Here is a 13,052-nt window from a genome sequence, read left to right on the forward strand (position 1 = left end):
TTTTTCCTCCTGGGTTTCTTTGGGATTATATTTGGATTTCCACAGAAACATGGAGGATTCTGAATCTAGGATTGGTATGCCTTAAAACTTTTTGGGAACAGCTCATTGGACTGGCTGGGGCAGTTTTCATTCTCTTTTAGTTTCCTGACGCTGTTTTAAAATTCAAATTGCACTGGAGATGCATTCCTGTTTGTTTTTGTTTTGCATTCCAGCTGAGTTGTTTTTCTCCAGTGGCTGAGCTCTTATTAAGAATGTCTGAACGTAATTTGCTACTTTAGTATAGAGGACTACAACTTCTCTTTCTCAGAACTTAATTTATGGAGTAAAAAGCTTTAAACAAACAAACAAACAAACATACAAACAAAAACAGTGAACTGACTTGCGTGAATAATGTGATGGTTCCAGGTCTTTATAAGTTGAACTTTTTAAAATAACATGATTCTCACAATCTTCTGTCCATTCCTATTTTCACATACACAGATGCGCACAACTTCACATAGACAGATGTTTCACACAACGGTGAAGACCAAGAAAAAAAATGCTTTGAGTTGTATCCCGCCTCTTTATTCAAGATTCTTTTCATTTTTAAGATCTTGAAATGTAAATCTTACTCTGATGATTCTTGATTATCTGTGCTAGAGACTAAAGTAGGTGTTGTTTTAATTTGCATTTTAAATTTTAATGGATTAATCTTTGATATACAACTTGAAAGTACCAAAGCAAGAAGTAAAGCTTAAGGACAACACGACAGTATTCTGTAAGACTAAAGTGCCTGGGTCTGAAATGTCTGAACGCCTGACACATTTTCAGTACTGACTGTACAAAACAGTGAGCTTATTTTTATTTATGTGTATGGCTTTGGAGCTTGAAGACTAGGTAGTAATTTATTTTGGGTGCTATATACATGTGCAACAGAAATATTGTTTTGCCCTAACAACATTAAAAAATGAAAATAAGACAAGAGACAACATAGAGTTTCAATTAAATGATGGAGAATGAAAGTACTCTTGTTATGGACTGTTCATAGTTGTCTGCTGACTTTTATCATGCATGGACACAAGTGGGAGTAGCAAACTTATTTTTCAGTTGTTTTTCAGTGTCTCAGCGCCATTAACGTATGTTTATTTTATTTATTTATTTATTCTTGTAGATTTTAAGCATGAGTTTCAAAATGTATGGATCGTTTACTTCAAAGATAATTTGTATTTCTGAACTAATGTCTGAGAGTTTCTTGTTTGTTTCATAACAAAGATATATGACTGACACTTTCTTTGTCAGTTTTGTGAAAAATTTCATATCTTGTCATGAATCTATGGAAAAAAAAGTAGATAGTATACCATGAAGATTCCAAAGCAATTTCCTGCCATTTTTAATATGAAATGTTTAAAGTGCAAAGTGTGATTTTTTACAAGAAATTCCAAGCCTTAAAATGACCACATTTGGTCTAATTTTGACAAAGGAAGGCTCTGTTTTCAATGTGTTATGATACATTTCCTCTAGGAAATATCTTTAAAAATCTTTACTAGAAAATATATCGAAGTTCCTTCTACTACTGTATTTTTTCTCCAGGTAAAAAAGTCAAGAAAATGCAGCCCTCATTTCTTGTGAAATATACTGAAATGTCAAGCTTCCTATTATCCAAGGACTAAAATAAATGGCAGTATCAGATGTCCAGCTGGTGCTAAGCTGAAAACATAAATAAATCAGAACCTTTTCTACTATCTTATTTATTACACAATTTTGACAGTTCAGGAAAATATATAGCAAGACTAGTCATTATCTAAAACTGATTGCTCGATAACCTTGATAACTACCTTAATAGTTTCTAGGAAATTCAGTGCATATCTGTTTAAAACCTTGTATCAGTAATTTTGAAAGGTATTTTGTAACCTATTGCAAAATAAATAAGGCTCATGATAGCCCTGAGCATATTTTTATTGGGTGGGAACCAGACCCAGCAGTCACATGGTTTCTACATGCAGTGTGCCAACATATGTTTGGTACTAACAACTAATGTTCAAAGAGAGGAGTGTGGGTCAGAGCTTTTCAATCAACATGTCAAAATATTAAACTCCTATAAACATCTGGAATTTCAGAGCTGGGTAAGAAATATGTGGACTTTTGTACTCCAATATTATGTTTGTATTTATATCTTTACTTTATAAAAAGATCTGTTTACATCCAGGTATTTTGTTTGTTTGGTTGGTTAGCATAAGCTCTTTTAGCAATCATCTGGCAGTAAAAATATACCAAAAAAAATCTGTTCTACGCACAATTCATTGTGGCAGCCACTGTAGTATTTCGTTTCCATGCTTTGTTTTAAGCATTGCTTTAATGCCTTTGCTAAGCTTTTGCCAAAATTCAACATCTTCACCTTGTATCAGTAAAGAAACGGCCACAGGCTCTGGTCTGTCAATCCACTGTTTACATCTGTAAATACACCCAGAGAACAAGGAATGTTTGTGATTTTTAATGATCATCCCTGTCACAAAAATAGTTTTGTTGTCATCTCTAAATCTTAGCAGTATAACCAGTGGAGCTGGTTGGGAGCATTTCAGCTTAATGTTGGTTTCTTGGGAAAAGCTGCTTTCCAAAAAAAAAAAATAAATAATTAATTTGCAGAATTTCTAACTAACCCCTAAAGAGGATCAGTTTTGTCCACATGCTTAAGTTAATGTTAGAATTGTTGATTTTTTATTTTTTATTTCTGAAGGGAAATTTTTTTCATCTTTAAAATATCATTATGTTCTACTTGATGTTTTCTGTATAAAACTGATAATGGAAATTCAGAGTTTCAAAGTACAACATGAAATCTTTTGAGTGACTCAACTCCCATATATATATGTATTTTCAAATCCTCATATTTAGAAGCTTGTTTTTTAACCTCATTTGGGACGTGGAAAGAAGTCAGTGACTTGAGAACTGCTGCAAGGGAGAAGAAACACCTCCTCCTCCATCCCCAGAGCCTTGTACTAGCTGCAGGCCACTGAAGCTGTGAGACCTGTCAGCAGAGCTGGGTGAGCCCATGTGTGCTCCAGGCACTGCTCTGAGCCACTGGCTGATAAGATCTTCCCATTCAGCTCATCATTTCATATGAGTCTTCATTACTATATCTTTTCCTCTGAAGGCTCTCATCACCCCACGTATACTCAGGAAAAAAGCTCCAGACAAGGAGAAGAGAGAGATAGGCACAGATGCAGGGCACGATAATACGTTGTCATAATAAGGGATGGAAAAGTGAACGCCATGTCTGAGCTTCATTTCAAAGAGGTTGCAGCTAAATCTAAGTCATTCTATCTTACTAAGCTTGTACAAGGAGGTGATCAAAGTGGCAAATGAATTCATGCTGGCTTTTGAGCTGATTCCAAATCTCACAGACGTCTTTTTTTTTTTTTTTGTCATTCTCTTTTAGATACCCACAGAAGGAGTCCCCACTGAACAAAATGTCAGCTTTCAGCTTACGAAAACAATCTCCTAATCAAAGCGGTAATACTGAGTCTCCTCCATTTTCTCTCTGGGCCCTTAAGAGCTTGAAGCACAGCCTCCCTGCCTTCCTGTTTGCAAGCACGGCCATACCCATTGCGCAGCTACCTTTCCAGGGCACACCACCACTCTTTGGCAGGGGACATGCTAGTTATGGGATTCACAGGCAGACCCACGTCAGCTGCAAAGCCAGCAGTGTTGTGTGTAAGCTTCTGCTGGCAGAGATTCAGGCCAAACCACCATGCTGGTTAGCAAGCCAGGCAGTGTGGTTCAATATGCGGGTTCCTTGTGGGTGCCTTGTGGAAAATGCAGGGCAGCATGGCAGCTGGGAGGGTAATGGGCAGGCAATATCTGTTACCCTCTGACTTGGGAAATAAGGAGAATTTGAGGAGAATTACAATGTAAGGAAGGAGGGAGAAAATCTGTTTAATCTTTGTCAGATAGGACATAGTATTTCTAAAGACTTAGATGTTTTGAGGTGTGTTGAGGGCCTGGTTTTGGTGAGACATAAGAGGCCACAGTGCATCAAGATGGTTGTGGCCATGCTTTCAGTGCTAGCCAGGACTGGAAGCAGCTTGACCACAGGCATGAGCACTGTGCAACCTGCCTGACAGATTGACTGCAAACAGCTTTATTATCTGTGGGTTTATCTATTTACAACTTTCAAGAACTTGTGCTGATGTTTCCATTCGCTGGAGGCTGTGCTCAGGGTGAGGCAGCCCTGCTGCAGAGCAGCAGAGGGCAGGGAGGGGATGAGCTCTCTGCCCTCTGAGGAGAGCTCTTCAGAAGCAGCAAAATTGGAAATGGACTCTGGAAACTGGTTTTGGGGGCTGGCACCCTGAAATAGGCTCTACCACCTGTCCCCCTTGAGCATGCTGGAAATCAGCAGTTTATTTCTAATGTTCAGTACTTGTGGCTGAATTCATCTGGGGTTTGAGAGGTAATTCCTCTGCTCCCGTTTCAAGCTCTGCTGAAAAGATTAAGGTTAAAACAGTGAAGAAGCAGTAAATGGAAAAAAATAGAAAGAAAAAAATTGAATGATAAGTAGAAACACCATTGTTCAAGTCTCTCAAACTGCTGCCAAAATAAGAAGGGAATAAGTTACCTGCACTTATGTGACCCAAACTGTTGTATTGGATCTATATTTAATTTGTAATTGAAACTTGGGAGGTAATTGATTAGACCGGAAATGAGTACTGTTCAGCAAATCCTGGGCCTTAAGCCTTAGCAAATTACTTGTGATGTTTCTTGAAAAGAAAGGTCAATATGTATCCTTTGACTGCTGCCTTTATAGGAGACCTCCTGAAGCCTTGTTTGTGCTAAGTAATTAAAAAAGTCGTGTTTTCTATGAATTCCAAGTGATTTTTGGGTGGGTGATAGGAATTGTTCTAAAATGGCATTGGAAAAGAAAAATATTGTATATAACAGGCTAATTTTAATAGCTGGGTATATACTGAGTATTTCTTCAACATATCAGTGTGTTTATGTTATGTTCCTGTCATTTTTTTCAAGATTCAGAGGAGGTTATGGCTGAAAGCACAGCACAGATTTAAATGTATTGCAGACTGTTGAAATAATCTCTGGCTAAAAACTATTAATATGAAAGGAATGCTGGAGTTATTTCCACCCTTCAGTTGCCATTAGCTATCTGTGCTGAAGAGAAGTTTTATCTCTGAATGCATATATTTGAACTCATATTTTTCTTTATTTTTTTTTTCAATGCAAATAATTGCACCAAATTAAAAATATCTTTGTATTTATGAGAATAGGAAGCTACAGTTTTTGCTATTTTATCTTCATTCAGGTTCTTTTTGTGTGTGTGTGTGTGTTTTTGTTTTGTTTTGTTTTATATGCAGATTCATCAAAGTGCCTAGTACATTCCAGTCATTACTAATAGTATATTCAAAACAATAAATATTTCAATCAAGTGAACTTCATATAGTCTTGTTTGCCTCTTACAATGATCTCCATGCAGTGATTGTGAGACAATGACATTATTTAAACTGATCTTCATCCTCTCTTGCATTTGCATGAAGTGAAATAGATTTTTAATAGATATTTTAATGAACCGTTGGAGCTATGCAGGCAAGGCTATGCTGTATGTTTCCTTCCTTCCTTCCTTCCTTCCTTCCTTCCTTCCTTCCTTCCTTCCTTCCTTCCTTCCTTCCTTCCTTCCTTCCTTCCTTCCTTCCTTCCTTCCTTCCTTCCTTCCTTCCTTCCTTCCTTCCTTCCTTCCTTCCTTCCTTCCTTCCTTCCATCTTGAAGTCTTTAGGTCAGGTTTCAATAAATATTTTTAAGGGAAAACTATCTAAAGTGGAAGTGAACAAGCTGATATGGAAATCATGCAATGAGGATGGATGACTGTTCTTAACCTACTGTGATAGTCAGCATGTTCTTATAAATCCCATCTTTGATGTGCCTATTCGTTTTGTAATAATCTCAAAGGACCGAATCTGTGCTGGTCAAAGAAAGAAAAGCAAACCTTGGGATGAGAGCCAACAGCCCTGTTGTGACAGCAACACACATACATGCTATTCCATCCATGCTTCTTAAATGTATGTCTCTTCTCTAGCAGCTTAGTCTTGGAGAGAGCTAGTCCAACAAAAAGCCAGAGTGCATGCTTGCAACTAAGCAAATACAAATGATGAAGAATCCAGTCCATGAACTCCTTCACTGGTCTTCTTTTATTTATTAATCTGGTCATATCTATAGTGAATTGCAACAGTTAAGAGCAAGCACGGTTTGGTTTGCAGTCAGCTATAGATTTTTAGATTGAATTTTATCATAGTATTGCAGTGTTTTTCTTTCATGAAGGAAATGTATTTGAAATATCACTCTTGGCCTCTGTTACTTAAAGTAAATGTTTTGGTGCTTTGTTATGATTTTGTGTTCCCCTCACTGTAGCTATTTGTCATTTTTCATGTTATCACTGCAGCTGAAATTCTTGGATCAAATGCAAGAACTATACTTTCTTATAAATCACAGCAGAATGCCAAACACAGCTCTGACAAATGACACAATATGGACTGTGAAGTGTGATCTTTCTATACACAGCCTTTACAATCTAACGTCCCTACTGACCACCAGATAATAACGTGCTGAAATTAGGTGGTGTAGACATTCTTTTGCATGGATGCTCAAGGATTTAGGACTTAGGAGAAAATCATTGAAATCTCTTAAAAAAACAAACAAACAAAAAAAAAAAACACAATAAACTCAGTATTCTTAATAAGTCAGTTTGTTGATTAACTGGATACAGAAGGTTTTGTGTATTTAATTTTTCAACTTCTATTTGGGAAAGTTTGGGCACATATTACAATTCAAAAATGGAGTTTCTATTAGGACTCAACTTACAGTCTTCCATTTTAAAGGGAAATGTCGTAATGGTAGCAAAAAATATTCCATTTCAAAGAGAATCCTCTTTGAAATAATATGATATGAAATTTAGTGAGAAGAAGAACAAACGGGAATGATGGACAATAGTCTTTGAATATTTTTCCTTGCTCCTGAGTCAAACTCCTTATAAAGAGAAACCAAAGGAAATAAACATCAGATTTGTAACATGGTGAAGAATACATATTCATATAGATCAAGTGAACATCATATTGTTAGTCACTCAATATACTAGATATTAGCATTGTTGGGCAAAGATTTTAGGTTGTTAGCATAAGTAAGAAAGGTGTGTGATTGTCTGTCTGTCCTGATAACCTTTGAAAACATAAAGGTATTGCATTTATAAAAAGTTAAGTAAAAATAGATAGCTGTTTAGAAAAGAGAGCTTTCACTCTCTTTCAGCCACTCCGTTCAGCCACTGAGATAAAAGCTTCAGAGGGAGTCTGACCCCTTTGAGGAACCTGAAAATCCACACATGGGTTGAGTGTGGGTGGAGGACCATGTGATCATCTCAAGATTAGCGTTCATTTGAAATTTGTATCTTGTCACACATCTGAAAATCCAACCACAGACAACCCCCTGAGAAATAAGATTCATTAGGTTAGCTTTCCTGGAATTACAGTTGCATGTATACTTTATAATTCCTTTATCAGATCTATAAAACTTGTTTATAGTAAAAAAATATAACAAGTTGTCTCATATTAGGGACAAAACTGAATTCAGTTTGGTAAACTGGTCTTCTGTAAGTCTGGTCTTCTGGTCTTCTAACTGGTCTTCTACAACCTTTAAGGTTGTAGGCATTAATCTGCAAACTTTTCAAGAAGAGTCTGTACTAAACAGGATCTTCAAACATGTTCATGCTTTTTCTTTTCTGATGTTAAAAAAAGTATTGTGTCTGTATCTGATAGCTGAAGATTCAATCTGTCCTGAACTTCTACAGATGTCAGCTCTTCTAACAGTACTTTAACTTTCCAAAGCTTTCCCTTACTTTCATTTTCAAGACACTTTTCTCTGCATTTATAGATAATAAGAGCCCTTCTGTTGCAATTAAAAGCAGACAAGTTGTTCATGATGTTAACAAGCGACGGACCCTTTTGCAAGATAACAGCTGGATAAAGAAGAGACCCGAAGAGGAAAGGTAGGAAAGATCTGAAGTACATTTCTTCTGTCTTTGGTTTTGTGTGCTATGTACATTTTCTGGGATTGTCAACTTTGTCATGAATTATATTACCTAAAATTACATAATTTTCATCAAATAACTATTACTTGATGAAATATTGATTGCCTTTTGGAACTATTAGTCTGTTGGACTTTCACTGACTTTTTTTTAATCAGGATTTTTGTGCAATGATCATTTAATGAGATGCAATGAGTATCTCAATCTTTTTCCCTACATACAAAATACACATTTCATATATTTCGGTTGCAAGAATACTGTCTGACTCATTTTTACAGGTGTGAAGATTATAAATATTGACAAATTCCTTTAAGGAGCTTAGTGAAGTTGGAATCATTTGAAATTTACTGGGACTTATATTACAGTAGAAACTTTGTCTTGAGACCAGGCCCTCATTATTTGGTCCATGAACAGCACATAGGAAGATATGATTCAAACATTCCAAAATGTCTGTAGTAATCTGCAGTAATCTAATCTGGAGATGTGTAGTTGGTGTGGCTACTGGTAAATGACTGTAAAATCTTATTGAAGACATGAATTTTTTGCCAAAAACGAACAAACAAACAAAACCAAACAAAACTACTTTTTTTTTTTTTTTAATATATAGTTCAAATTTTAACTAACCACTGTCTTTCTTTTCCTTGAAGTGCTGATGAAAACTATGGAAGGGCAGTGCTTAACCAGTACAAATCCCAAGATAGCCTACACAGGTATGGTAGACTGTCTAAATGTCTTTCTAATGATATTGACAAAGAAAACTCATGACCCTTTTACTATATCCTGTTTATAGCAAGAGCTTTTTTTAATCAATTATAGTGTAGTCATACTTCCATTGCAAATCTGTTCTTATTGTTCTTATTGTAAATATGACTTAATTATTGAGTTAATGGATGCAGAGTTGGATCCGTTAACATCTGAATGGTCTGAAATTGTGTATAGTACTTTAAAACTTAAGACCTATATATTGTTTTATTTGTGACAAGTTGTTTGATAAAAGCAGTTACCAAATTGTCATTCTTAACCTTTTTATAGCAGTAGCACAAATGAAAAGGAAGATCAGAAAGCTGTACTTGGACGATACAGGTCTGATACTACCTTGGACAGGTAGGGCTGTTTTCCATATGTGTTGTATTTTGTGATTCTCATATGTATGAGTGGACTTAAACATGAAGGTGTGAATGAAATAAATTATATATTAATTTTTGTATTTATTAAGTGTCTAAATAGAAGATTATGTATGATTTTTGCATGAACTGTGAATGAGACAAATGGAAGTATGATTTGAGAAAAGGTTCTTTCTGACATCTTGCTCTTCTTTTGTATCAATTTCTGTGAATTCTTGTGCTCATAAATGTACATATCCTTGTACACATGAACTATCCACTTTCCTGCTTGTCAAACTATAAATCAGAATCCTATCTCCAATAGTCAAGCACAACATGTCTAAAACCATAGCTCTTTGCAAATCTTTACTGCCACTTCATAGAGCGATCAGTACAAATATCAGAACCATATACTTATCTTAAAATTACTTAATTTGAATGTCTTCTCCAGCTTTGACCTCTGTCAAGACATGACTACACCTGTATTTTCAGATTCTTTCTGTATCACTTCTTCAAAATTCAGTCAACATTAGTATCTAGTATCAGCAACACCCCAAGTCTATCAGCACCAGAATTTAAATGCACATTCTGGAAAATGTGCACGTTTGTTTGGATCATGGATCTGTGTAATTTTGTTCAATGATCCTTACTTCCTGTGTTGTAGGAAACAATGAAAAATTGTTGCATAAAATCTACTGTGCCTGTGGAAGGCTGAAATAGAATGGGCTACAGAGCTCTTTATCACCCCTACATCAATTATTCCATGGGCTGGTGGATACAGGCTCCTACTGTATTTGCTTCCTCATTATGAGGAAGCCAGTCTGTAACTTTATTTTGCCTATTGCTCTTCTCCATATCTTTTCTATCTCCGTATTAGTCTTTTTGATCTTAGGATCCACTTCAGAACATACCTTCTATATGTACAAGAGCATAACAATAGCTTCAGGTTCATTTGTTATTCCTTTTCTTATACTTCATAATATTGAATTTGCTCTTTTGAGTGCTGCTGAGAATTGAGCTGTCGTTTTCACAATATTGTATGTATATCTCCAAGACCTCTTTCCTGAGTGATAATAGCTAGTTCAGAGATCAATTGTTTTTCTTGTCAGGCATTACTTTGCATCTAAGAAAAATGAATGTCATCTGCCAATTTAGAAATCTGACATTTTAGCAGATGACTTCTGAAAACTGTGCCAGTCAGCATTTGTTTTGACTGCCATGAATTAGTGCCATTGGCAAGCAACATCATCTCACTTTCCTTTTCAAGATAATTTCTGAATTTCTGAGCATATGGAAAAACACAGGTCTTGTACAGATTCTCCTTCCACTCAAAAAAAAAAAAAAAAAAAAAAAAAGCTATTTATTCCAAACCTTTGTTTCTGAATTTTTAACCATTTATTTATTCATGAAAGAACCTTCTCTATTACCATGCAGTAGATGAGCTTATTTAAAGTCTTTAACAGGGAAGTTTCTATGAGTCTACCTGGAAATTCAGGTAGAATATATCAGCTATATCAAACTTACACATATACTCATTGACTTCAAAACTATTTTTGAATCTTTAATGTCCTGCATAGAATCCCTGACTATTACTTTAGAAGTTGTAGGGCAATTCCAGTTTCTCCAGCATTGCTGAACAGCATTTTTCCTTGGGATGTGCACATCTCTATCTCTCTATGACTTTTTGTTTTATGCTGAGATAACATGGATGCCTGCAGTATTTTAGGTTGTAAGCTGCCTGTCTTTGTGTTCTCATACACACAAATATCTAAGATAAATAGTTCTTATTATGCAACAGATGACAAAAAAAAGAGAATACATAGAGAAAATATTATATATGTGAATATGCATTTCTGCTAACTAATTTGGGATATGTCCATTAATGGACCGAATATTGTTGGTTCTATCTTAAAATTATCAAAATGAGGAAGCTGCAGTCAAGTAGTTTATTTTTTTTCTCAGTCATCACTCATCTTCTCAAAACTGAAACATAATCATTCCAGGATTAATTTGTGCACACCCATTGCCAGCAGACAGTTCTGCAAGGGAGGACCACGTGTTCTGCATCTCCTCAAACTTGCAACCTAAGGCATAAAAGGGTGTGGTGATGTATTTTCCTTTAGCACCTCTTTGTAGCCTGCAGTCAGATTTGGTACTTTTGCTTCCTCTTTGAAGGATGTTCTCTACCAGGTACAATTCCTTCATTTTCTTATAAATTGTTTCTGGCAAGCATACCCATAGTAAAGAAAATCTCATCTTAGAATAAACTAGTCTCCAGAACAGCCATATTGTTTAATTGCCTAAATTGTTAAAAAAAAAAAAAAAAAAAGGCAATAAGAAAGCTTTTTTTTTTTTTTTTTAAATCTTTTCAAAAGTCGTGGTTGAAAAACGGAGTATGATTCTGGAATGTGGAATAAAATCTAAAGCTCTGTTCTAGCTTGACAGTTCTTGAGAAGAATATCCTTAGTATTAGATCTCTCTCTCAGCTGTTTATCAAGTTATTGCAAGTCATGTTGTCTACATGGAAAATAATTTCTATTGAAAAAGATCATAAATAAACTGATTGAGGAACAAAGGAGTAATATTTGGTTCTTCACAATGTGTAGAAATCTGACAGTGAAAGAATATATACATGCCATTTTAAGTACAGCTCTGCTTCCTGGATACTGCCATTTCCATATTCAAAGAACCTATTGTTTGATATGAATTTAGCCTAGTCCAATATTTACAAAATTTGAACTTCAGTTTTAATATTAAGGTCCTGGAACAGTTGTTGGGGATGACTACATGTTTGCACCATTGGTTGCAAGCATAAGTACAGCTGACCTGTTAGAGATCCACAGCTTGACTGCAGTAGATGCACATATTACGGGCATGTAGATCTACACATATCACAGAGAAAAAATGCAACATTCAGATGTGAGGAAAAATTTTATTTATCCATGTATTCCTCTCTTATTAATAGCAACTAGCTAAATATTAAACAAAAGATGGAAGAAAGCTTAAAAATCAGATAATGACGATTAAAATAACGTTATTTTTCCAAGTACTAAATGCTACTATGTCCAGAATAAATTCCAGGAAGAATAAATACTAACTGTATTTATAGCAGTCAAATCATAGGATGTGGGACTGAAGCAAAACAAACAAACAAACGAAAAAACATGTTCATTGTCTGCTTTATTAATAATCTAATCCTTTGAAATCATAGAAATTATTAGAAAAGGAATTGAGAGCAAACCAGACACCACTGTTCAGTCATGGTATGAACCAGTTTTTCACATCTTGAACACTGAATGCAATATTCACTTAAGTGAAGAAAATACAGTAGATCCTGAAGAGAAAATAAAAGGGGGGGAAGGTCAGAAAGTATGCTTGCAGGAATAGCTTTCATATGCAGAATGTCTGAAGAGAAAAAAATGCTCAGCTTGGAAAAGAATGTGATGCAGGGAAAGTGAGTAAGGAAGAATTTGCCATTTTTTTTCACTTTAAGAAATAGGAGAAGGAAAGGTGTAGGTAATGATTTAAAAAAAGAACATTTGTTTTTCATTTAGCACATATACTTTTTATAGGAATCATCATTGCAGGATATCTTTGAGTTCAGATGTTTAAATTGGTTCAGAAAAATATTAGATGGATAAATGGATTACTGATCCAAAGGTTGGCTGTTGGAGACAGCATTGTGTGTGCGAATGGATATTCTTCAATCACTTGGAAAGTTTTACAAGTAAAAGTTAACATCATATTTACCTTTATTATTCACTTTTTTTTTTTTTTTTTCCCAAAATACTGCTACATTGAGCAGCAGTAGAGTAGGAGGCCAGAGGGTCCCTTTAAGTCTTATCTAAAATGAGAAAATACATCACCATCTAAAGTATTGTGCTTAAATCCTGAAA

The 13,052-nt window shown here is 35.3% G+C and overlaps 1 protein-coding gene across 7 annotated transcripts in view; it reads left to right on the forward strand.

Annotated features, from left to right (window-relative positions):
- The window catches only part of SCEL (sciellin), a 96,583-nt gene that overhangs the window by 49,698 nt on the left and 33,833 nt on the right, over nt 1-13,052 (forward strand). For 5 of the 7 annotated variants that reach the window (XM_084518288.1, XM_084518294.1, XM_084518290.1 and 2 more), the window contains 4 exons: nt 3,413-3,486; nt 7,900-8,014; nt 8,701-8,763; nt 9,086-9,157. In XM_084518288.1, coding sequence (XP_084374414.1) covers nt 3,444-3,486; nt 7,900-8,014; nt 8,701-8,763; nt 9,086-9,157 — 293 coding nt within the window. In that variant the 5' untranslated portion in view covers nt 3,413-3,443. Of the gene's footprint in view, nt 1-1,998; nt 2,103-3,412; nt 3,487-7,899; nt 8,015-8,700; nt 8,764-9,085; nt 9,158-13,052 lie in introns of those variants that run through there. The other 2 variants (XM_084518292.1, XM_084518293.1) reach the window with 2 other exon arrangements.

This window comes from Aythya ferina (genome assembly GCF_964211825.1).
Source record: "Aythya ferina genome assembly, chromosome: 1".
Lineage (NCBI taxonomy): Eukaryota > Metazoa > Chordata > Aves > Anseriformes > Anatidae > Aythya > Aythya ferina.